At 28.7% G+C, this 26,859-nt stretch overlaps 1 protein-coding gene across 1 annotated transcript; it reads right to left on the bottom strand.

Annotated features, from left to right (window-relative positions):
* Positions 1–38: 38 nt before the first annotated feature.
* On the bottom strand, positions 39–22,522 carry LOC123291784 (malignant fibrous histiocytoma-amplified sequence 1 homolog). The gene is made up of 3 exons (XM_044872203.1): positions 22,087–22,522; positions 1,637–1,948; positions 39–468 (listed from the first exon to the last, which is right to left on the bottom strand). The coding sequence occupies exons 1-3, from the start codon at positions 22,247–22,249 to the stop codon at positions 290–292; spliced, it is 654 nt and encodes a 217-aa protein (XP_044728138.1). The 5' UTR covers positions 22,250–22,522; the 3' UTR covers positions 39–289.
* Between the last annotated feature and the right edge of the window lie 4,337 nt (positions 22,523–26,859).

Below are 26,859 nucleotides of genomic sequence, written 5' to 3'. Positions count from 1 at the left end.
ATTAAAAATATTTTTCTTTGTTTTATTTTATTTTTTAAGGGTTTCAGCGACATATAAGAAATGAATAATATTTGATAGCATCATAAACTTACTAAGCCTCTTCTTACATAATACAAAAACAAATTTTTCATTAAAATTAATTAAGTACAAAATAATATCAGTGTTAACAACATTCAAAAAAAAAAAAATCATAATATCACCAGAAGTTATAAAAGAATTTAAGAGAATTATTCTTATAATTATTATAAAAATATTTTAAGCACATGATTCAGACTTTTTTTTGTAAATTTTATACTTGGTCATCGTCATATTCTTCATCGTCCCATTCTTCTTTTTGACGTGGTGATATTACCATTCGAATTTTGGTAACATTACTTAATTTATTATGACAAGTTGGTGTTAATGGATTATGGCTAACATCCAAGATTTGCAAGGATGGTGCGCCTTCTATTTTTTCAACTTCAATTTCTGGAACAAATAACAAAAAAGATTGAAACATATAAATTTTAATTATTTGGGAAATCTTGAAGGAGAATTTTTTTAAATGAATAATAAGCGGGGAGGCCGTGACAGTAAAACTGCACTTACACGGATTTCGAAATTTCGCAAATGAATCAATACTATTTAACGATAGGTACAATATGGACTAGGTGTGCCAGGGTTTATCCTGGAATAAATATTTTTTATATTTTTAATAATTACAAGTATTTTGCACTTTCATGGAAATTAATTAATAAGAGACCATTTTATTACAAATTTTATCTATTTTCAGGAAAATTTGATGTGACTGCTCTTATCGTGGCAGAAAATTTGTCACACCGATTTTCAATATATAAAGCCAATAAAATTTTATCCTTATCGCAGAATTACTTTTTTTTTTATTTGTTCGTTTTGAGTTATATTTTCGAAAAATATCAGTGTGACAGCTCAAAATTTGACCAAAATATCTGTTACACCAATAAAAAGTAAAAAAATCATGGCAAAAAATATTTCTGCCATTATAAACCCTGGCACACCTAGTCCATATTGTACCTAAGTATTGAGTCATGTGCGAAATTTCGAAATCCGTGTAAATGAGTTTTACTGCCACGGGCTCTAGGGCTATAACATGTGTAAATAATATTAAGCAGACTCAATTGTTCATAGAATGGACCCGAAAATACACTCATTGAAAATGTATTGCAGGAAATTTTCATAAGCAGGGGCAGGGGGTTAATTTATTGAGCAATAGATTCCAATTTCCAAAACTAATGAAGTACAAGTATCAAATAAACTATTGAGATTCCAAATTGTATGATTTTTCGCAAAGGTAATACCACTGTTTAAAATTTTGTGTTTTTAAAATTTTTTCTTTTAATACTATTGGAACTACAGAAAAAGCGGTCCACTTCCTGCTTAATAGTACAAATTTTTATCGCATATTGGCGGGATTTATCTGATTTGAATTTGAATATTTTTATTGGCCTTAAAAAATGATAAGTATAAGTATGGCCATCTGATTGGCCGAAATTGTAACTACTGAATTCGGGTTTTCTTCCGATTTTAATTAGTACGAATTATTATCGCCACTTGGCGAGTTGTAACTCCCAGTTATCAATATTAAACAAAAAAAGAAGTAAGTGATGGTTGAACTTACCTAAAATATGATTATTACTAGCATTTAATTGTTCTAATTTTGGTATTTTAAAGATGGAACTTGGTAATGCAATATATGAATTATATGAGATATCCAATCGTTGTAATTCACCTAAATCCACAATTTCATCTGGTAATTTAGACATTTGATTATGTGATAAATTTAAATCCGTTATATGATTGAAATTTACTGTAAATTTTGGTGGAATTTTTGTAATAACATTACCACTTAAATCACATGTTTTTAAATCGGTATGACGCATTAAATGATAAACAGCATCTGGTACTTGCATTAATTGACATTCGGATAAATCTGTAAATAAAAAAAAAAAGAAAATTTTAGTAAGCTTGTAAGTTTAGTCTAAACAACAAATAGAGAGAGGATCGGGCTAAATATTTTTTATCACTTCAGATCAGGGTTCTAGGATATATATCATGATATATATCCGATATATAGCACATGAATTTTTATGATATATATCAATACAAAAATGATTTAAAAAAATTAAATATTATTTAGTAACTTTTGGCGTTTGTTACCGTATTTCTACTTCCCAAATTTTGATGGCATTGGAGTAGGGTTAAAACCTACTAATACTAAGCCCAAATCGGGTCGTGTCAGAAAAAGTTCGTTACTAAAGAGTAAGTTTAAGTAAGATTCAGAATAGGAAGATGATCTAGCTTTATCTTCCTTGCAGTCAAACCAAGCACAATTATGAAACGACATTTTTATTTATTTATTTGATAATTAACAGTTTATTACGAATGACTGATGACTGATTTGATAATTAAGACTGATTATACTCTAAAGTTATTATTTGTAATGTTTATTGTTTTGTTGCCTAAGTGTAGGTATGACCATTGACTGATAACAATTTTTAAATTGTTTTTTGTTTTAAAGTTGATTTATTTTTAATTGATTTTATGTTTTGGTTTCATTTGTCTGATTTGAAGTGCCTAAGTAAATAAAATCTTTAAAACATTTTAGTTTTTTTTAATATCGAAATTTTGATATATATCGGATATATATCAAAATATCCGATATTTTGATATTTATAATAAATATCGGATATTTTCGAACCCTGCTTCAGATGAAGAATTCTCACCTCACGAATAGTTTACTAGTATGCAAGATATGAACGTTTAAAATTCCTAATTAAACAAAAATACTCACTAGTGACGTCATACGTCGGTATCGCTATAGAGATTTCATAAAAAAATTTGTTTTGCCGAAAAGAGATGGACAACCTTTAAATGCAATCTTTGATGGCTTATAAATTCTTCGTTTTTCAATAAATTTCACATCACATTCAAATTTTGTCTTGGTATCAAGTCTAGTTTGGCATTTTTATGGGTAATATGACCAATTCGACATCAGTATTATCTCCTATTAAATTATGCAGGTTTTTATTTGAACAATGAAACCATGGTAATTTACAATAATACTGTTCAACTTTTGTACAAAATATTTTTGTGAATACTTCAGAGAAAATCAAATAAAATTACCTAGATCGTGAGTTTCTTGGCCATTTTCACATCTTTGAATTATTTTTGTAACAGAAGAAGCCATTATTATAGATTTTTTTTTAGAAATAAAAACAAAATTTGTTTAATTCTTGCGAATTTTTTTATTAAATGTTTGGTTAGAGTTTATAAATAAATTCTGTACAGTTAACACACACAAACAGTTACAGTTATTTCATGGAGGGTATACATTTTGTAAGTAAATATTTCATACACTGTGAAGCAAGGCCATTAATATATGACTTTAATTTTATTTTTGTTCCTCGCACAAATGGTATGTTGAAGTTCATACCGTAAATACATTTTACAAACATTTTAACTACTATAAGATATTTGTTATAAAAATTTTTTTAACTCTTATTAGTTTATCGAGAAAATGGCTGCGAGATTAAATTTTTGCGGCCGTAGAACATGAAAGGAAAGTCCGTAATGTAAAGTGAAAGTTTATTGGATAATGAACGGATTTTAATCTAACGCGGATTATAATGTTTCGTAATTGCATTTAGAAAAAGCTCCTTTGATTAGTTTGTGACCCTTCCTTACTCCCTTTTGCGGGAAACGTATTTTAAAAAAGTAAATAAGTATTGAAATAAGTAACATTTTGAGAGCTTTTGGGGCCAGAGGGTCCAGAAAATTCAATTCTTAGGTACTTGATTAAAAAAAATCTATTAAAAATATATATCATTAATTTGAATGTTTTCAAAGTCGCTGAATTCGAATCTGACCATTAAAAAAAGAAAATTCAAAATGACGGTCGGAAAATAGCAATAGTTTTCCAATCTGAACTGAAAAAGCTTGAAAGTATTCACATTTGTCATTGTTACAACCGAATTCAGCGACCTCAAAAGCCCTCAGATTGGTATTTTCATCCAAATTTATTGTTCTTAATACGTTACGAGAACTTGGGGACATATCATGGCTCGGATCCCGAAAAAGGGAGTGAAGAAGTTTCTCAAACTAATTTAAAGGTCTTTTTCCAAATACAAAAAAAAATTCGTTCGTTTTCTACACTAAAGCTAAAGGGGGTTAAGTAATACTATGTCAAGAACTTTGTATTTTTTTTAATGATAAATTTTTAAAATTCATCACTCTCCTATATTTATTTATTAAATTAGGTTGATATTTTTTTAGGTTTTTATAAACTATATTTTACTGAATAAGTTGTCTTAATATTATTAATCATATCATGTTAGTTTCAATTTAAAATGTACAGATGTTATTTTATTTTTAAAATAAACACTGAAAAGTTTAGTAGTTTATATCTAACCCGTGGTAAGGCGCCACCAACCAAATGGTATTTCGCTTGTAGTTTCTGTCTCATTTTATTTAGTTGTGTATTTTTTGTTACTCTCACAAACGGTATGTTGAAGTTCTTACTTTAAATACGTCTTACATACCGATTTTGAGTATAATATTTGTTCATACAAATAATATTACTCTTATTATTTTATCGAGAAATGGCTGCGAGATTAATTTCTTGCGGCCTATAAATGAAATCCAAAATTATATGTTAATAATAAACAAATTTTGATGTTACCAGGTATCCTTTAACGTCCGAGGTAAACACAATATGAAAAAGCTTGGAGCTAAAATTGCCTGATTAGTTCCGTTGTTGGTTGATGTTCGTTTTCGTAATTGGCCGGCCGCCCACAAACAAACGAAAGTTTAAAATCTATAATAGTACAAGATCTGAATTAGGGTCGACCTTCACCCATCTGTTTACCGAATGAAAGTTATTTTTTATGAAATGTAAATATTAACAAATATTCCTGTAACGGGTTGCCTTAAAAAATATGGTCCAGACCATTTTTAATATAAATATCAAAATTTGGAAAGCTTGTAAACATTATTTTTGACCAATATTTTGTGGCCAATCATATGCCACCGTAATTGTAACAAAATTATCTTTATTTAGACATGCGAGTCAATGAATTAACAGATGCACGTAATTACTATTTTCAACTTGTATAAATGCGATAATAGTGAACGAAAAAAGGCAAACAACATAGCTGCTGCATATTCTTTATGGCTTTTACTTTCGAGTAGATCAAAATTCGTAAGATATGCAAGTCAGTGAAAAATGTCTAAAAATTTTACTCTTGATATTTTCACTAAAAGTAGTCTGGACCACATTTTTATAGGCAACCCATTGCAGGGATATTTGTTAACATTTTATATTTCATAAAAAATAACTTTCATCCGGTAAACAGATGGGTGAAGGTCGATCCTAATTGGGATCTTAGACTATAACTAGATTGTGAGATTTAATTATAAAAATTTTCGTAATAATACGATAACAAAGTCGAATTTCAGAATTTTCTCAAATAAAATAATGTATGCATTTTTTTAGAATATTAATGGTGATACAATAATTCTAAAAACTAATACATAATGATCTATCTTATTGAAGAAATCCTAAACATTTTTTAAAATTTATTTAATAATAATAAGTCACAATCTTAATAAAATTATGGAAAAAATAAGTGAAAACAAACAGTAATGTTTACGAAAAAATCTTTCAAACAATAGTTGTTTATTTTTTTATAAGGAACATTTTTTGTATTTAAACTTATGTTCTATCTCTATCGGTTTACAAGATGGGTCCTACGTACCCATAGGTCAAGACCCAATTGAGACCTATGTTGCTCATTTACGAACTCGACTTCATTTTTTACGTCCTGAGTAAGCTGTAATTTCAGCTTGATATCTTTTTTAGTTTTTGAGTTATCGTGCTCACAGACGGACGGACAACCGGAAATGGATTAATTAGGTAATTTTATGAACACCTATACCAAAATTTTGTTGGTAATATCAACATTTTTAAGCATTACAAACTTGGTACTAAACTTAGTATACCTTGCATATTACATATATGCAAGGTATAATAAATAAAAAGTGCTGACATCTGTTTGTATATGTTTAATATAAAACGATGAATGATGCTCATTTGATAAAATTTTCGAATGTAAGTAATATTTCTAGTTTAACAAATATCGGGTGTTCCAAAAGTATGCATACAGCTAAGAAGTCGGGATATTATTAATATATTGCTAGTTTTTAATTAATCCTTATGTTGAGTGGGAAATTCTAAAAGTACCATAGAAAGTCGCAAATCCCTTATAAACAAATTAGTTAATTTGTTTAAACAATTGCAAAATACGTGAGACATAAAAAAAAAACAAAACAAAACAAAACAAAATTGTGTATTCTATGAACAACACAGCATTTTGATAAAAATAAAATATGATTACGACCTTTTGTTGAGCAGAAAAAAAAATTGTTAATTTTTTACCCTTAATTTGTTTATAACAATTGAAAAGTAAAAGGTCGCAACTAGTTTTGGCGTATTTTGTTAAAGTTTTAAAAAGTCAAAAAAACTCAAAAGAGTTTACAATTTAAAAATAATAAAGACCCTAGTTTCTTTAAATTTCTGATGTAAAAAAATAGTTTTCTCGATCAGGCTAATATATGTTTTATAATATCCTGATTAGTTCTCCTACTAATTTGTATTTTTTGGATACTCTGTATATAGATGTCATACAACCTAAACTTCGTAGACCTCGCACAAGAGAGTTGTTGAAGTTAGACATATATAATCGTCTTGAACCTAATTATCTTAAATTTTGATCTAATGACCAATCTTCAACATACGCAGAATTCATTACCCATCTAAATTTTCCAGCAATTGAGAGTGCGAACAGCCGCAGCCAATCAAAAGCAGGCATATTGCTTGAGGCAATCTAAAACCATGGATATTGAAAATTAAAATCTAAAACACACGAAGTATTATCGTTCTATTTGAATTTCCCGCAAATGAGAGCTGTAGCCAATCAAAAGTAGACACATTGCTTCCCCCCTGAGTGATACACCCCCTCGTCTAAAGTAGGACTTTATACTACATCCCTACTATAATTATTAGATCCGTGCGAAAATATACTAACGGTCTAAAAATGTACCGCTTAAGACAAAACACGTTAGACAAATAATTTGAATGAAAAAATATCATAAATTTAAATAATAAGTTTATTAGGGAAACTTATTAGTTATTACAGATCCTAATATTCTAGATGTATACATAACTAGCTGTTACCCGCCCGCTTTGCTGGGCAACATCCCCACTTGCACCCCTCCCTCCACATTTCCTTGCGTTGGATAACAGTTTTGTAATGTACACGTCATGCTCTTTTATTTGATACCCCACTTAGGTATATTTGTAAATATTCGATATTTCCTTCCCACTTTCTCGCTACACCTTTCTACCCTCCGAAGGTTAAAAAAATTTCTAAATGTAATTTAAAACATTCTGACCAAGTTTTGAACTATTAAAAGCCATAATTGAAAAATATGAATTTTTTATTCATGAACACCCCCGCAACCCCCCTTGTGGGTGGAATTTCGTAAAATCCGTTCTTAGCTGACCTCTACTTGGCAAAAGGAATATTCCTGCCAAATTTCAAGTCTCTAGGTCTTATAGTTCCAGAGATATCGTGATGAGTGACTATCTATCTATCTATCTATATCTATAGAAAGTCTCCTATATATTTATAGATTACAATTTGTTAATACACGGTTCTCCTAATATTAATTTAAGAACTTTTGATTTTTTTCCACAACTTTTCTACGAAATTTGTTGTTGTTTGTTGCTTTTAGCCACGGGTACAGGGTTACGGCAGGTAAAGGTCCTAGTCAGGCTTATTTATGATAGCTTGGTTTTATTATATAAGAGTTATTGAATTAAAAAATATAAATCGTTCAATAAAACAATATTACCTAATTTTTCAGTTTCTTGGGCATCTTCACATCTATGAATAACTCGAGTAACCGCAGAAGCCATATTTAAATAAATTTTTTAATAAATAAGAGACACTTTGGTTATAATATTTGATAAATATAAAGATTTTTTTTTAAATATTTCATTCACTATCTCTAATCTAATAATGAAAACATGTGTGTTTTATATTTCTGTATTAAATGGGGGGATAAAACGTTAGTTCGTCGTTTCTTAGATTTAAAAATAGATTGCGCCTTGTATTCTGTAAATAGAATATGAAGGTATGTGTGTAAGTACTAAGTGTATACACCCGGCAATCAAGTAAATAGGAAATAATTAAATTTATTTTAAATGCTCCAATTTTTAATAGTTTTAAACGAAATTTCGATATAAATAAAAATAATATTTTAAAGATTATTCCGTTTTTACATAAAAAAAAAGACTAGATAGACTGCGTGTGTCATTTCTAATCTTTAATGGCTAAAAAGCTCGTTTTGTAGTTAACCAATCAAAATAAAAAAAACTTTTAACAAAAACAAAACCGACTTCAAAAGAAAAACTTTTCTAAAACAAATTAATATGCACTAAAAAGTAAAAAAATAACGATAATATAATACAGTTAAAATTATTGTTTTTTTTGGAGTCGGTGTCAGCCAAGGAAACAGCTCTGACAGAACAGTTTTCTACATTAGCTTGGCTGACACCGACTCCAAAAAAAAAACAATAATTTTAACTACATTATATTATCGTTATTTTTTTACTTTTTAGTGCATATTAATTTGTTTTGGAAAAGTTTTTCTTTTGAAGTCGGTTTTCTTTTTGTTAAAAGTTTTTTTTATTTTGATTGGTTAACTACAAAACGAGCTTTTAGCCAAAAGTTTTTTTTATTTCGTGATTTTTAGTGAATCTGAAGTGTACTAACTAATTTGTCACTAAAAAAGAATCATCGAAATCGATTGACGTAATATTGAGTTATTCGTCCTCTTGTCGTGCATAATGAATGCAAATTTAAGTCTATTATGGTTTTCTCATGGATGTGGTTATCAGAACTAGACCAAAATGAAATGGGACCACACGTGAAGCACCAGCTTTCAAATAGAATCATCAAAATCGGTTCACTCAGAAGTTCTGAGGTAACAAACATAAAAAAAAAATAAATAAAAAATACAGTCGAATTGAGAACCTCCTTTTTTTTGGTTTGAAGTCGGTTAAAAATAACTTAAACAAAAGTAACAGAGTTTGACTGGGGGACATCATGTATTCTAACATAAGATTGGACATTAGTTCTTCGAGTTTCTATAATAGATAATTTAGATTCTAAATGGTAAGAGATATGCACCTTTAAAATATCAACTTTATGAAAAATAGTTTCAAACAAAAATTGTCGGAAATTTTATTCAATAAAAAAAATGTGGGATCAAAAATTTTGATATCTTCAGCCATCTTCCCAAAAATCGGGAAAAACGGTCAAAAATATATTTGTATGCTAATTAATAATATCTTGAAACTAATTGATTTTATAAAAAAAAATTTCAAACAAAAGTTATTGGAAAATTCTTTTCCTGAAAAAAATGTAGAGTGAACAATTTCGATATCTATAGCCGTTTTCAAAACGATCAATTTCATAAATATTTTTCCAATATTTTTAAGCGTTACAAACTTGGGACTAAACTTAATATACGATGATATATTTCATATATACATGGTATAAAAATTGTGAATCGTGGCTAATTAAAGAAGCGTAAACAACAAAATAATATAGTTCCGTAGTTATTACGAACTGACTACAACAAGCAAGGTATACATAATTCTTTACTTTCCTTTTATAAAGTAATTTTAATCAATTCAAATTATTAATTTATAATAAAAATACAAGAAGTAGTAACAAAAAACACTCTTACTTTCAATCTGAATAAATAATATGCTTTAATGAATTAGAAATGCAAAAATTATATTATACTTAAGCAGGTATTACTTAATTGTATAAAAAATACACTGAATTTCATTGAGGAAGCAACGGACATCTTGTTTCTTGTTGTTACGAGAGAATTTATTTTATTTTAAATATCTATTGCAGTTCTACACACAATAAAAAAATATGTGTTTTATTTTTATCGGAAATTCTTTTAAAAATAATATCTGATACTGTTTAACTTTATAAAGTTGGATTAAACACGAATAGTCACGATTGATCACCGGCACGGAGAATTTGTTACCTGCCTAAGATGACTTCCGGAGCAGACAATCATTGCTACTGGGAAAACCCATTTTAAGGGGTTGAGGGCCTCTGTCTGCCACGAATAAAAAAGTATTTTTAACCCGTCAGTACTCGCGTTAATAAGCATTTTGCTCATGCTCGATTTAAAACTTATATAACTTTTATTTTTGGAATGGTATATGAGGTTTAAACTTTTTTTTTTTATCTTTATTCAGATTTTTTCAATCGATCAACAGTTTTTGGAAATATATTTTTTTCAAATCCTTTAAAAATTGTAAGAATTTCTCTCATCACAATTGTAAGGTGTAAGCAAAAATATTAACTTAGAAAATTGTCGGGCTTGTTCATGTACTTTCGATTGTTTAATATAAGTCGTACTCATTAAATTAAAGAAACTTGTGATAGAAATATCATGAAATTAGTCAAATTAATCAAACTATTTTTAATTAGCTAGTGCATTAAAAAATAAATTTATATAAAATTATGTAGAGGTTACGATTTACAATGTTAAAGAATATTTGACAAGTGCAGAACGCGGTTGCTGACGAGTTTTTTTTACCCTTAGATCATCTATTACTAGATAGGCCCAATGTGTACCAAGTTTGTACATTTTTGCATCACAGAGAAGATTAACAAAGACAACACTAAAATATTCTGACAGAGAAACACAATAACAGAGTATGGTATTCAATGCGCATGATTGTATTGACGGACATCAGCTACTTCAATATTTACTGTTAAGTTCTAGAAATGATCTAGAAAGTTTATTTAAACCGACATCTATAATCATGATCAACTTTAAACTGACCGCCGAGAGCTGTTAGTACCATCTCTCGACAACCAGTAGAACTATCAAGCCAGAACCGAACATGAACTTTGTGGACCTTCTTCTGAAATTTAAATCTTTTAATTTCAACCAAGTTTAGTGTTTTTTAAAAGGTTTTATTGTTAAAAGTAAGTTATTTATACTAAAATATTCTGTCTGGCTATAAATTTTATTAAATTTAACGATTTTCTAAGAAAAAGCTAATAGAATAGAATAAATGTATTTTAACCCGAGTAACGCCGTTTTTGGCTGCTAGTATTTATTAAATGGCATACTGTTGAATTTCTTATCCTTGTCAATCATCTTGGAGAGGTGGTTCTCACTCTGTTGCCATTTCCAGTTAGTATATTTTCAAAGAATTTTACCTCTGAAACATTTTGCAATACACGATTGTTATTTATGACGACATTAAGCAAAGTAAAACAAATGAACGAACATAGGACAAGTGAATCGAATGCAATGAGTGGTGACTCAACGAAAATTATTTTATACTTAAAACAGCAATATTATTAAACATCTGGTTTACCTTAACAACGCCATATTTGGTATTAAAAGGTCATTATAATACAACAAACAATATATACGATATATACGTACTCAAATTGGATCTTTTACATGCGCGGATCTACAAAAAATTATTTTAGTCGCAAAGCCTTTAATAATAATGTAAGAGATATATGGAAACGATTTGCCAAAGTTTATCTGTATTTCGGATATTTCTTTCCATACTGAATTAAGGTAGTACGAGCGCCAAGGTAAGTTTAGACTTGTGGTTGAAATTATTTGTAGCTTATTTTCAATTTTTATGGTGGATTTTGTTATAACTTCAAGAATGTATCCAGAAATCGAAAAATTGTATTCTTACTTTTCGCTTATATTGTCAAGTTATAACAGAATTCACCATTAAACATACATCCTTAATTAGTCGGGCACAACGGGTTTTGTTTGTTTTCATTAATTCCTTAAGGATGTATGAGCATGGTAGTGGGGGCACAAATTTAAAAATAGATATTTTCAATTTTGATGATAAATTTATATTATTACTTGACGATATAAGACGAAAAGTAAGAATAAAATTTTTCGATATCTGGATTAATTTTCAAAATATCGAAAATTGAAAATTTTGTTTAATTATTTAGCTTTCGATATTTCGAAAACCAAGACACATATCGAAAAATTTTATTCTTATTTTTCGTCTACATTCATGAAGTTATAACAAAATTCATCATCAAAGTTGAAAATAAGATAAAAATAATTTCAACCCTTAATCTATCCTGCTCTTACATCCCTTATATGGACGGTGACACTTAGTTTTTTTCTTTTCTAATTCATTGCTTATATGTTTACTTTCTATTAAAAAGTTTTTTTTAAAATTTGTTTTCATTCATTCCAAATGAAAATTATCAAAAACTTCCAAAATATGTCGTTTTTTGAGATTCCTCCATAAGAGCCAATGTATTTTATATCGATTTTTAATGACTTTTTTCTTAAAAATTTGCACGGATACCTAAGCTGAAATTTTAACCACATATTCTTTGAGTAAAAGACTACCTACAAACAAATTTTGAGCCTTTAAATCAAACATTGTTGTCATGCTCATACATCCTTAAGGTTTTATCTTTAAATAATTTTCTTTTTTTAATTTCCACCAACTTTTTTTTGGAGAAATCTATGAAAACATTTCATCCATCTACCGTTTTCCATTAAAACCAATGTTAAATATGTTGACTTTTGAAGTCAGTTATTCATTTAAATAACCGAAGAAATTCCCCTAAAATTTTCAGAATTGATTTAGACTAAATCCAAGTTTATATAAAAAAAAGATCAAGCCATTTATCTAAAATTACCCTGACGCTCGTACATCCTTAAGTTAGTATGGAGGATCACAGTTAATTACTTTTTTTTTTTTGCAAATTTATTGAAAAGATCATAATTATCTTAGTAAAGAAGAACTTTTTTCTCTTTTGGTGTGAATTATTTAGGTACTTAAAAAAAAGTTACACTTTTAGGAGGCGATTTACTCGATTACCCTCCTTTGGATACGTATTAATATTTTTATATTGAAACAATATTTTATAAAAAACCTTTACTTTATATATATATGTCCTTTTTACAATGAATATCACGTTTTTTAATAAAGAAAATCACTCCCATCATGATGAATTAATATTCAATGTATTTAATATAGGCAATATACATAACATTTACGTATAATCAGTTATATATCAATTATAATTAATTATAGGCTATAAAATAAATCCACAAAAATTTTGAAATGACATAAATTTACAAAAAAAAAATGAGGCTTTATTTCATCATTAATATTGTAAATAATAGTATTATAATAATTTTTATATTAATTTAAAAGTATGGGTACAGGGTGTAAAAGGAATTACGTTTCATATTTTATTGTATGGCTATTAGCTGAAACACCGGCGAATTTATATAATATTCATTTATATTCGGTTACGTGCGAGACATGGGTGATTCCATATGTGACTGACACTACATTTGACCCAAAATACGTTTTATTTTCCGTTATATTTTGAATACTATGATAACGGTTTAAGTTTAAGTATAATTTGTTTGGTTGATTCTACATTTATCTCTCTGTAGTAAAAAATGATTTATTTTAGAAAATGTAAATGTGACTGACATTACATGCTAGAGTAAGTTGCGTTCGAGAGTGTTTTTAAACTTCGAAAATCTTCTTTTATGCAAAATTTATTATTTTAAATTGTATCTGGGGTCAAATTATTGGAAAATAAGAAAATAAAAAACCTTAGTAATTCAGAATCAAAAGTAGGAAAATAAATCTTTGCTGATACTACAGAACAAAACGTGACTGGCACTACCGTCACTTTGAATTGCAAAATAGTTGTATTTTGAGTTGTATTTTAAAAAGAATCTTAGAAATTATTTTTGCAATCCATCAGAGAAGTAAATTGAACAATTATGAGAACATTGAAAGACAGACATTTTCTTTAAAATTATAGGAAGTGATATGCTTTGCTATATCTGGACATCCTGTAAATTATTACTTATAAATGGCGTCTTTTAAAATAAAAAAAAATAAAAAAATGTAATAATTATAAGCAAGTAATAATCACACACGCATATTCAATTCAAGAAGTTTTTTTTGTACAATTTTTACTTTCATTATTTGTTTATGATTTATAACAGAATACTTAATAAAAAAAAAAAAAACATATATTTCAATCCGTAAACAAAAATCAAACATCTTTGTCACTATAAGCGAATTTCACTGTATTTTTAGTCTATAATATCTCTTATCTTCTCTATACCAATATCATAAAGTCTTCAATTGTACAACGGCCTTAATAGGCATGGAGCCTGTGACACTAAAACTGCACTTACACGACTTTCGAAATTTCGCACATGAATCAATGTTATTTAACGATAGGTATAATATGGATTAGGTGTGCCAAGATTAATTCTGGTAGAAATATTTTTTGCCTGGATTTTTTTAATTTTTTACTGTGGTGACAGATATTTTGGACAAGTTTTGAGCTGTCATATCGAGATATTTCGAAAGTAGGACTCAAAACGAACAAATTTAAAAAAAAAAATTAATTCTGCTATAAGGGTAAAATTTTATTGACTTTGTATCAGGGTTCGAGGATATATATCAATGGATATATATCATGATATATATCAATGGATATATATCATGATATATATCCGGTATATATCATGATATATATCACGTGAATTTTTATGATATATATCAATACAAAAATGATTTAAAAAAATTTAATATTATTTAGTAATTTTTGGCGTTTGTTACCGTATTTCTACTTCCCAAATTTTGATGGCATTGGAGTAGAGTTAAAACCTACTAATACTAAGCTCAAATCGTGTCGTGTCAGAAAAAGTTCGTTACTAAAGAGTAAGTTTAAGTAAGATTCAGAATAGGAAGATGATCTAGCTTTATCTTCCTTGCAGTCAAACCAAGCACAATTATGAAACGACATTTTTTAATTTTTTATTTGATAATTAACAGTTTATTACGAATGACTGATGACTGATTTGATAATTAAAAGACTGATTATACTCTAAAGTTATTAATTGTAATGTTTATTTTTTTGTTGCCTAAGTGTAGACATGACCATTGACTGATAACAATTTATAAAATTGTATTTTGTTTTAAAGTTGATTTTTATTTATAAAAATTTTATTATTTGTAATTGATTTTGCCTGATCTAGAAGAATATTTTATGTTTTGGTTTCATTTGTCTGATTTGAAGTGCCTAAGTAAATAAAACCTTTAAAACATTTTAGTTTTTTTAAAAAATCAAAATTTTGATATATATCGGATATTTTCGAACCCTGCTTTGTATATTAAAAACCGGTGTGACAAACCTTTCTGTCACGATAAGAACAGTCACACCAAATTTTTCTGAAAATAGATAAAATTTGCAATAAAATTATCTCTTACAAATTAATTTCCATGAAAGTGCAAAATACTTGTAATTATTAAAAATATTTCTGCCAGGATAAACTCTGGCACACCTAGTCCATATTGTACCTATCGATAAATAGTATTAATTCAGATGCGAAATTTCGAAATCCGTTAAGTGCAGTTTTACTGTGACGGGCTCCCCGTTTAATATTATTAAATTTAATTCGTCTGTTTATAAACAAAGGCGCATGTTTCTTTGTTTATATTTATTATAAATAATTATAAAACGTAAATTGCCCTAAATATATTTACAAAATCGTGTGAATTTATCTAATAAGATAACATTCAAACACCTGGACAAACACCAAGGTAAGGTATATTGTTAAATTTAAAGAGGATTAATATAATTTTAGTGCGTAATTTTTAAAGATTAGCGAGTGTCTAACAAAAGGATATACATATTTTCAAATTAAAATTAATTATTATTTTTATAAAGTTAAATTTGATTATGAGGTTTGAATACAAACTATATAAATTTCAGGGCCAATATAATTAATTGCTATATATAAGCGATTTTATACGTCTTAAAATAATTAATTAAAGATGATAGATCACTGGAGTGACATGTTCATTAGCCCGTTTTAAGTATTTCAATTGGTATATGTGGTTGAAACTCTTTCTATTTTTCGTAAAATGTATCTATTTTCGAAATATAAATTTTTCGGATTTGTTTAACCTATTAAAAAATTTTTTTTGAAATCCTTCTGAAACTGTGAGAATTTCTCTTATCACGAGAGTAAAGGTGTAAGTAAAAAAATATTAACTTCGGAAATTTTCATGTACTTCCTCAGTTTAATATAAGTTGTACTCAGTAAATTATAAAATATATTTTCACTTTCAAACATCATTCAATAATAATGTAATCAAAGTATTTTTAATTATCTCGTGCATTCAAAAATAAATTTATATAAAATTATGTAGAGGTTATGATTAATAAAGTTTAAGAATATTAAACTAGCGAAATATTTGACGCATGTTCAAAACGCATCAGCAAGTCTGTCGTCTCGTGACTAAAGATTGACAACAGTTGACTACTCTTCCTAATGGTTAATCCGTCTCTGGCTATAAAATATGATAAAAGTCAAAAAGAAAGAAGTTTTTGTTTTCTAAAACAAGCAACTTTTGTTTGAAACTTTTAATCGCAAACTGAATAAATTTTTTAAATAAATGTTTACCCTTTTCTTTCTTGTTGCAATTACATATCGAACCCTCCAAAAATTAACCCACTTAACAGCAGTTTTCACAAATTATTAAAAAATAATCATAATTTTTCAATTTTTTTTAATTGTATTTTTATTTTTATTTTTTCATTAAAAATTATTTATTATTTTATATCTATTTATGGGTGAAACAGGAAAAAATAAAATCATGATAATATATATTGTTTCGTTTTAATTGACCGTCAAAAGTCTGTCAGTTTAGTCCGTGTGTGTGTGTCACATCACAGAAATCATTCAATCATTGAAATAAAATTATAATAAAATCAAGAGAGGAATTCACATTGAAAAGCGTAAAAATAAAATCTCTATTTTTGTACAAATATAAAAATATCAAATCATTTACCTTGAATTGTTACACTCATTTTATACATATATGTTTTTTTTTTTTACTTCCGCTTTTTAACAAAACGAAAATAAATTTCTATAAAAATATATTAGTTTATAGATTTTTTTTTATATAATCCGGCATCACTCGTGTAAAGCGTTCGAAAATATTTAAGAGCGTGATAAAGACTTGCTCACGCGCGTTAAATATTCTTTAACTTTGTAAATCATAACCTCTACATCTCTATATATTATAAATGCGAAAGTAAGCATGTTTGTTTGTTTGTTACGCTTTCACGCTTAAACTAGCGAATTGTTTTTAATGAAACTGTACAGGATATATCAGAATAACACATGAACTATAATTTATAAAGACATATTAAAAAATAAATAAAAAAATTTAATTTAATTTGGCATTTACCATAAATTATAGATTTCTGTAAAAATAGTCAATATAAAATATTTCAAAGCCATCTTCTCTGATATACTCAATCAATAATACGACTATTATACATTTAAAAAAATAGAAAACCATACATATATTTTACCTGTGTAAAACAATCCTTGCCATTATTTCGAGTGTTATAGAAAAGGGATAAGCGGGAGCAATCTTTATTAATTTTTACTTTTAGATCCAGCGAAGCGGGTGGGTATCACTCTAGTAATTTTATATTTTATTTTTTAAATGCACTAGCTAATTAAAAATAGTTTGATTACGTGATTATTGAATGATGTTTGCAAGTGAAAATATAAAATAATCTAATTAATTAAATTCATTTTAACTAATTTCACCATATTTCAATCACAAGTTTTTAACTTCCCGCTAAGAAAATAGGGAAGTTATTGTTTTCACCCCGTTTTGCCAAAATCGAGTTTTCATCAGATCTCGACGTTTTAAGGTGTCAGGAAGCTTCCCTGACTACTTCCGCGAGAGTGTCTGTATGGCTGTATGTATGTATGAGTGTGTGTGTGTGTGTGGATGTGTGTGTGTGTGTGTGTGTGTGTGTGGATGTATGTAAACCTCTCATAACTTTTGAACGGCTTGTCCGATTTGATCGCGGTTGGTGCCATTCGAAAGGACTTGACCAAACTTAGATTTTGAGGCCTATTTGGACCGATTCGAACCGATAGATTTCGAGAATTGCTTTTTTTAAGTGGTTTTTTTTAATAACTTTTAAACGGCTGTATCGATCAATTCCAAAAACTAATCAGCTCTCAACATCAAAAAACCACGTCGATCACCACCAGTCCGGTCAAAATCGGTTGATTCGTTCGTGAGTTATCGTTGACGAAAGAAAACCCAAAAAGGCGTTTTTTCGGAATAACCTCAAAATTTTTTGTTCTATCAATTGAAACTTAAAGATTCTTCATGAAGCTTCAAAAACTGCGTCGAATGTCACCAACCGCGTGAAAATCGGTTTATTCATTCTAAAGTTATCGCGATTTGAAAATTTAAAAAATAGTGTTTTATCAAACGTCTATGAAATTTTTGAGAAGATATGAGTCAATACTTAGCGGGAAGTTACAGGGATGACCTGCAGGATCAACCGTTTTCCAAATTTTTTAATTAGCATTGGCAGCGAATGAACCTCCATAAGATCAAATTTTATGAGTATACACTCATTTTCTCATTTTTAAGGCTAGTGGTTTCTCTATAAAACCATCTTTTTAATAAAATAAAAAATACAATGACGCATACCTGCGGGGCGGCATACTTGTTAATCCCCTCAAAAAAAAAAAAATAAAAATAGAACAAGTGCTAAATCTAATTATTCTGATTTACATAAGCACATAAATCTTGTTGGTACAAAAAATATAATTCTTTCACTTCACAAATTAAGAATTCTCATAATTAAAAAGCATTTCATACTAAAGTGTATTATGCGATTTTAAAATAAAATTAATTAATACATAAGTTATAAGTATTACATAATTAAAAAACTATTGTAATAATTATTATGTATTCATTTTTAATTTAGTTTGCATTAAATAAGCATAATTTTCATAAATTAATTTCAATCTTTTTAAAATTAATAAAGTTAGTGCATTTATTGATTTCATAAAGCTAAACTCCGCATTCATACATAAAAACTAGTAGTTATTCACTCGCTTCGTTGAGTAACTTTAAATTTTAAATACATACATGTATACAAAAAATTGGCGGAGTTTAATAAAAGCTTTTATCTCCTATTAATAGGAGATAAAAGAACCCCCCCCCCCCTTAAAGAATGAATTTTCATGAAAAAGTGTTACAGTACACTATTTTCTCAGATCAAGAGCACATATATTATTTTTTAAATTTGTAACTTAAAAACTCTGGACACTCTGATTGGAACGGTAATGAGAGAGCAGACAAGCTGGCCAAACTGGGAACCACCATGGCTCCCACTCAAGAAAAGCTTGCGAGGATGCCATACCAAGAAGGTCTTAACAGATTAGGAGATAATCTGAAAAACCAACAATTAAAGGCATGGACCAGCTACGAGGGAGGGCGATTCGCCAAAAGCCTGTTGGGTGAAGGATACTCGCTCGGTAACAGAGCCGAGGAGATCTTGAAACTAAACAGAGTTGATATTAGAGTCATCGTAGAGTTACTCACAGGGCATGATAACCTGAACAAGTTCCAACATTAGATTGGAAAAAGACAATCTCCCGCGTGTGACAGATGCGGAGAAAATTCAGACGAAACATTGATCCACTTTCTCTGTTACTGCCCGGCGCTCATACAGCAGCGAAGGAAATGGTATATTCCGGCCATAGTCGAACCAGAAGAAATTAGGAAACTCAGCGCTAGGCAAATCCTGGGTTTCAGTACATCAGTTGGTTATAATAGCCACTGAAAAGCATAGCGGGGATAGAGTACAAGGGTCTATTTGGCTAGGTGCTCTGAACCATTGCTTCGAGGCCCGATGCTCAAGCATGGCCCGCTAACCTCCATACCCATACCCCATATCCATACCCAACTTAAAAATTGACTAAGTTTTACAAAACATACTTTCAACACTCATTTTAATCCATTAGGGGATGCATTTCCAAAAATCCTTTCGTAGTGCACACTTACGTCATTTAAGGAATGTTTGTGCAAAATTTCATGCTTCTAGACCCAGGCGTTTTAGCTGGGCAATTTGTATGATGTAAATGCAATAAAATGCTCTAAAAATATCGTAAAAGCGTCAAAAACCAAAGTTTTTTTAATGTTTTCTTTTTGGAAAATGCCGTAAGGTAATGTTTATTTTTTTTTCATAAACAAAATCTGTGATAAATTTTCTTCATGATGAAAACTTTTTTCAAGTTCAATCACCGATTAATTTTGTGTACAATTAACATTATTGTGAGTTCTCCCATAAAGTACTGTAATAAAAATCACAATTTTAAAATGAAATATTTTAAAATTGAGCCCCGCAATAGGACCCAAAACTGTATTTATTATGATCAAAGGACTTTGAACTATCGTAGTTTACTATTGACTCAAATGCGAAAAATATTGAAACGTATTCGAGTTACGATGTTTTACGACGAATTCATAAAAGTTAGTAAAGATAATGAATTTGTTATAGAATAATTAGAAAAAATTCAACAAAAATCATTAGTTTTTGAGTCTTGGGGGTTCGTGACCCCTTCCCCACATTCAAATCTTACATAGAGATGCAAGAATGGCGTGAGTGAAATCCAGGTCTACTAGATAGTGTTGTCTGCATGACTCTTCATTCCTCCGTTTTTTTTTAAATTTATATCTAGATCCGCTTCTGAATCTAGACGTATAAATCCTAAAATTTTTTTTATAATTTTATGCTTTTTATGGAAGGAATTTCGAAGTATCGTTGAGAAAAGTCAAAATATCAGGGCCGGATTAACCCTGAATGGGGCCCTAGGCAACCATCAATTTGGAGGCCCTTTTTTACACGTCCGTTCCCTTCTTTTTTCGATTAAAAAATACAAACTTATATCTTTCATAAAAATTTTATTGTCACAATGTAATAATACCAATAAAATTACTATCTACATTTTAAACATGTCGTTTTCATCAATTATATCATCAATATTGATTTTGTTCAATAAATTTGACTCAATGCATATTTTGAAAATATGATATTAAATTATGATTCTTCACAAGGTAACGAATAAAAATACTAAAATACTATATAAGAAAACTAAAATACTGGAATCAAAAATACGCTAGAAAAGCTTTTGCTAGAAAATCAAGCTCTGATATTTTAGTGATTTGTTAAAAAAAAAACAAATGTGTGGTTAAAATTATTTTTATCTTATTTTCAACTTTGATGATGAATTTTTTTATAACTTCATGAATGTAGACGACAAATAAAAATAAAATTTTTCGATATTTACCTTGGTTTTTTTAAATATTGAAAGCTAAATAATCAAACAAAATTTCCAACTTTCGCTATTTTGAAAATGATCCCAGATATCGAAAAATTTTATTCTTACTTTTCGTCTTATATCGTCAAATTATAACAGAATTCACCATCAAAATTGAAAAAATATATATTTTTTTAAATTTGTTTCCCGTGCTCATACATCTAAATTAGTCCGTCACAACCCTTTTTTTTTGTTTTGTTTTTTTTTTTTTTTTTTAATTTCCACCGACTAGTTTTGGAGAAATCTATGAAAAAATATCATCCATCTATCATTTTCCCCGTTTTCCCATAAAACCAATGTTAAATATGCCTACTTTTTGAAGTCATTTATTTATTTAAATAATCGTGCACCCTGCCCCCCACCTCTAAAATTTTCAGTATTTATTTAAATTTAGTGAAAGTTTTTATATAAAAAAACATCAAGCTTTTTATCCAAAATTTCCCTGGCGATTGTACATCCTTAACACCGTTCACTTTACATTAAATTAATAAAATTAAAATTAATCACATTAACGGACAAACATGCAAGTAAATTTATTTAATTTTTTGCATTTATTTTTAAACATTACACAAAAGATTTTCCCAAAAAAAGTATGTATAAGTCTTAAACTATGCAACTGGTTAAGCATAATAAAAAATTATTTGCATAAAAACACAAAAAAATTCAGAACTTTTTTTCGAACTTTAAAAAAAAAAACTGAAAACATACCTAAATTCTCATTCTCTTGTGCATCATTACACCGTCCAACAACACGGATAATCGCACGTCCAGCTAAACGTGTACATATCATCATTGGACCCAATGTTTGTGCGGCATCCTCAGCATCTTGTGCTGTTGTAATGTCTTCACCATATTGCGCTGGAGGTCTCATCTTTGTTGCGTTTTTTAAATTAAAGCTCACTTAAAAAAAAAACACTTCACACAAAAAATTATAAATAAAAGTTCTAAATAAATTCGTTTGGTTTGATTCCCAAAATAACTAAACAATACTTAAAAATAAATATTGTAAATTTTAATAATTTGACTAATTTGGAGTTAAAAGAGCGGTTGGTTAGTGTTTGTAAAACACCTCGAACATATTCGCACTAAAACAGAGATATGTTGATTGTGCTTTTGTGATTTTCAACAAAATAATTTTTAAATGTATATTGCTTATGACTTATATAGATTTCCATTTGCCTTTGTTCGTTTGTTGTAAATGTGGTATGAATCGTTCGCATCTGCCCCCACTCTTAATGTTACTTAATGATTTCAAACAAACTCATATACCTACTTACTATACTTAAGTCAGTGTATGTATGTATGTATGTATGTATGTATGTATATGAATTCAATGATTTTTAATTAACATATTACAAACAAAACAAAAAACAGAGAGAAAACGTCAAAAACAGCTGTATAATAAGAAAAGAAATCAAAACATTATAAATATAAATATTATTATATACAATTAGTTAAGTGGCGAACATGGCCACAATACAAAGGAGGTGTCTAGATCTTTAACATGTTAGGTTAGAGTGGTTGTCCTGGGGTGGGACACACTTTGCCCATAGAGTCCGTTGAAATACCGAAAAAGGGTTGTCTCATTCCTGGCCACTATTTTTTTAATAACAGCAAGAATGCTTTGACATCGACAGACTTAAGACTGGAGAAGTTCTTAAAGACGGACATGGTTTCCTTAACCTCTCGTAAGCCCAGCCGATCAGCGTGCCTGCCGCTTAGCCAGTGTCCTGTAATAGCCGCAAAGATTTTGGTTATAAAGGCTCTTTGAACGATATAAGACCTTCGGAACTCCTACGATAGTATTCAGACCATATCTGTCTTGGAGTATCACAAGTGTGTTCCTTCCCCCATCTAAGATTGGCCTTTCTTAAGATATCCTCATTTAGGAGCAGTTTGCACTTCACACATGGAACTCCCGGATGCCTATGGATGCTTGTGTCCGACAACTTTGTGTCATTTCCAGCAAGCGACTTCACAATTTTAGCGCTACTTGACTGTCGAAGAAGATTTCGCTGTAAGTCATCACTTCCGCTTTATATACAAAATACAGTGATCCAACAGCCCGAATGAGAGCTGTAAATCTTTATTTTCAGATTAAACCCAAAAACCTATTTTCCTGTCTAATTTAGATCCGTCCATATAAAATACAACGCCATTTGGCTTAGCCAAGTGCTTATCAAATTCCTGTAACACGAAAGATTAAAGTGAAGTACATATCAGCATTTCTCTTAAACAATCGTACAGCACTTTGAACGATTGACGATTTTAGATTCCAACCGAGGATATTCTATAAATGCTTGGAGAATTGAGTCCCTAGACGTTGAGAAATCAATAACACAGAGTCTGGTCTGGGTATCAAGTCTCTACAGCATGAAGGAGAAGTAGGTAAAAGACTCATTGGCACGAAAGGGATTTTTTGTTGCGTCCTTATCGTCTGCGGTTACCATTTTTATATCAGATTTCTCTGTAATTTAACAAATCAGAAAGTTGTAACGAAAGCCAATCATTACTCGGATTTCTGGGACGGCTTACACTGTTGAAACTGATCAGGATACAGTTGAGAAGGATAGTCATAATTTCATAATTTGGGGATCTCAGAGGATCTCAAATGCACAGCATGTATGGACGTCATTGAAAACTCTATCCATGTCATTTGCATCTGTAGAAGCCTACAAAGAGTAAGATTTAGAATATTTGAGAACGAAACTTTGACCCCACTCATCTTGGGAATAATCCTGGCTGAGAAATGGCTGTTTGCGCTGTTTCTAAACTCGTAAGAGCTTTGCATACTTTAATTTGCTTTCAACACAGAAAGATATCTTTGCTTTCAGCAGAGAGTTCTCAGCAGAAGGGTATAGATAAAGAGAAAATATCATTGAAAATTCGGATTAAAATTGGTTTCTCTTATTTTCATGAAAACTTTAGCTTTCACAGGCTAAAATCTATTCTGAATTATGATTCCAAGGGCGTCAGCTTCACAAAGCTCAATTTTAAAACAGCCAGCTCAAATTTATATGCTAAAATAAATCCGAATTTCGTTATTTTGGTTCAAAATTGAGTTTTTCACAAAAAAAATAATCAAAATTTTTCCTTAGTTTTTACGAAAAAATGTTTTTAAAAAATTTAACAAAACTGGAAATTATTTCATTATTTTTGTTGAATTTTTATCTACGGATCGTCTAATTTATAATATAAACAAACTTAAAAATTGCCACGTGTTTCTACAAAATGCTTGCGCTTGGCTCGTGTATTATTCCATCAAAAATAACGCATTTTTTTTCTTGAGAAAAACCGTTTATTATTGATACAAGCGACATTTTTTTGAGTGTCCAATGTTTTTGTTTTTATACAGGAACAAACGATTGAAAAATTTATAATAAATTTCAAGGATTTAAACGTTTATTTTAGGTATTTATTTTAAACGTAAAAAAAAATAATTACAATTTATCATATATTTTCAGGGAATATTTAAGCTTTTAAGCGAGTTATAAAAGTGGGCGAATTTACGTTTTAGCGAAAAGTAACTAAATTTTGTACAGAATAAATTAGTTTGTTTTTAATTTTTTGTCTTATTATTTGCGTATTAAGCGTATAAAAAATGTTAAATAACGCTGTTATTTTATTATTTTAGAAAAAGTTATTACGCAAAATAAAATTGGAAAAATTTTTTTTTTTTTTTGAGAAAAATGGTAAGATTATATATAACAAAACTGTTTTTATTTTTTATTTTTTTCATGATAATTTTAAAGTTACAGACAATTTTAAAAGAACTTTTCAAAAGAGAAACGAAAACGTCCGACAAAAAAATGTTCGTAAAAGATCGCGTAACGTCATAATGTTAATTAATAATTGTATACAGTCAATACTATTCACTTAACATTATTACGTCACAACGATGTTTTACGAAAATTTTTTTTGTCAGGTGTTTTCGTTTCTCTTTTGAAAAGTTCTTTTAAAACTGTATGTAACTTTAAAACTATCATGAAAAAATCAAAAATGAAAACAGTTTTGTTATAAAACTTGTATATGATCTTTACATTTTTGTCCAAGAGAAATTCGGTTCAAAATCCCAATTATCATTTTGTCCATTTTGGACACAAGAATTTCTATACGCAGACTATAATTTCCCTTTTCAAAATTAGATTTCTAAAATGATTAGCCCAATTCGAACTATGAAAATTATTAAAATTTCAGAATTATTAGTGGTGTATTTAAAGAAATGTGGGACAGTTTATGTGCGGTTAGGAGAGAAAAACTAATATAAATATAATTTGGGTTTTTCCAACAAATTTTCATAAGAATTTATTATCAATAAAATTCAACGAATATATTGCCAAAAATATTTATTTCTTCGTTTAATTGACGGTAATGTTTGAAATTCAGGTGCAGAAAAAGAATTATTGAAGAATTTCCATTATTTTTAGAAACAAAAATTGAATTCAAATAGATTTTTAAAATAGAGTAATAACAGAGATCCGTAAGGTATAAATATGTTAAAAACTCGACATCCAAGGATAGTCAATGAATCTTTATAAAAACTGTTCGACTGCATTGTTTAAAGCTTACTTAAAGAATTTAAAAGCAAAAATTTTACCCAATCGATAGAAGGATGAATTCTAAGCAAAAAAAGTCATTTAAGTATATTTCGAAAAGTCAATACTTTCCGAGTTGTTGGCGCTTGAAATTCGGAATATTTAACATCAAATAACTGGCAAATTTGAAGTTTTTTGAAAAAAATTTATCATACACTCTTTAAAATACTATAAAATGCATGAAAATTGGAGTTATAATGTAAACAAAGTTTTTCAGATCTTTCTTTTTATGTTTTATTTATTACAAAAACTGATGAACTTACAACTGGAACTAAACGCATTCCAATTAACTTTATTTAGATACTGGCAACATGCTCAAAAAGTTCTAGCAGTTTCAGATATATATTTTTTTGAAATATTGCAATTTAAATGCAAAAAAATTGTTCGAAATTTCAAAAAAAAAATTTCTTTTTCGTTAGATAACTCGATAAATAATAAAGTTACAGAAAAAAGTTTTGAGGGAAAAATTTAGCTTTTTTCAGAAAAATATTTAACCTCCTAAACTTTTTTCTCTAAATTTATTTGTTTTCGAGTTATCTAACGATATAAAATTTTTTTTGTTTTTTTCGAAAAAATTTTTTTGCATTTAAATTGCAATATTTATAAAAATTTATATCCGAAATTGTTAGAACTTTTTGAGCATGTTGCCAGTACCTAAATAAAGTTAATTGAAAAGCGGCAAGCATAAATTTTAGTTCCCGTGGGAAATTCATCAGTTTTTGTGCTGAATATAACATAAAAAGAAAGGTATAAAAAAATGACTTGAAACTTTTCCATTTTAATGGTTTTTCGTAGTACTTTAAAAAGTGTACCATCTACTTTCTTCAAAAAACTTCAAATTTGTCAGTTATTTGACGTTAAATACTCCGAATTTCAATCGCCAACA

The sequence above is a fragment of the Chrysoperla carnea genome, chromosome 2, assembly GCF_905475395.1.
Source record: "Chrysoperla carnea chromosome 2, inChrCarn1.1, whole genome shotgun sequence".
NCBI classification, from domain to species: Eukaryota; Metazoa; Arthropoda; class Insecta; order Neuroptera; family Chrysopidae; genus Chrysoperla; species Chrysoperla carnea.
The sequence above is the reverse complement of the archived record's forward strand: the minus strand, read 5'-3'. Positions and strand labels throughout refer to the sequence as shown.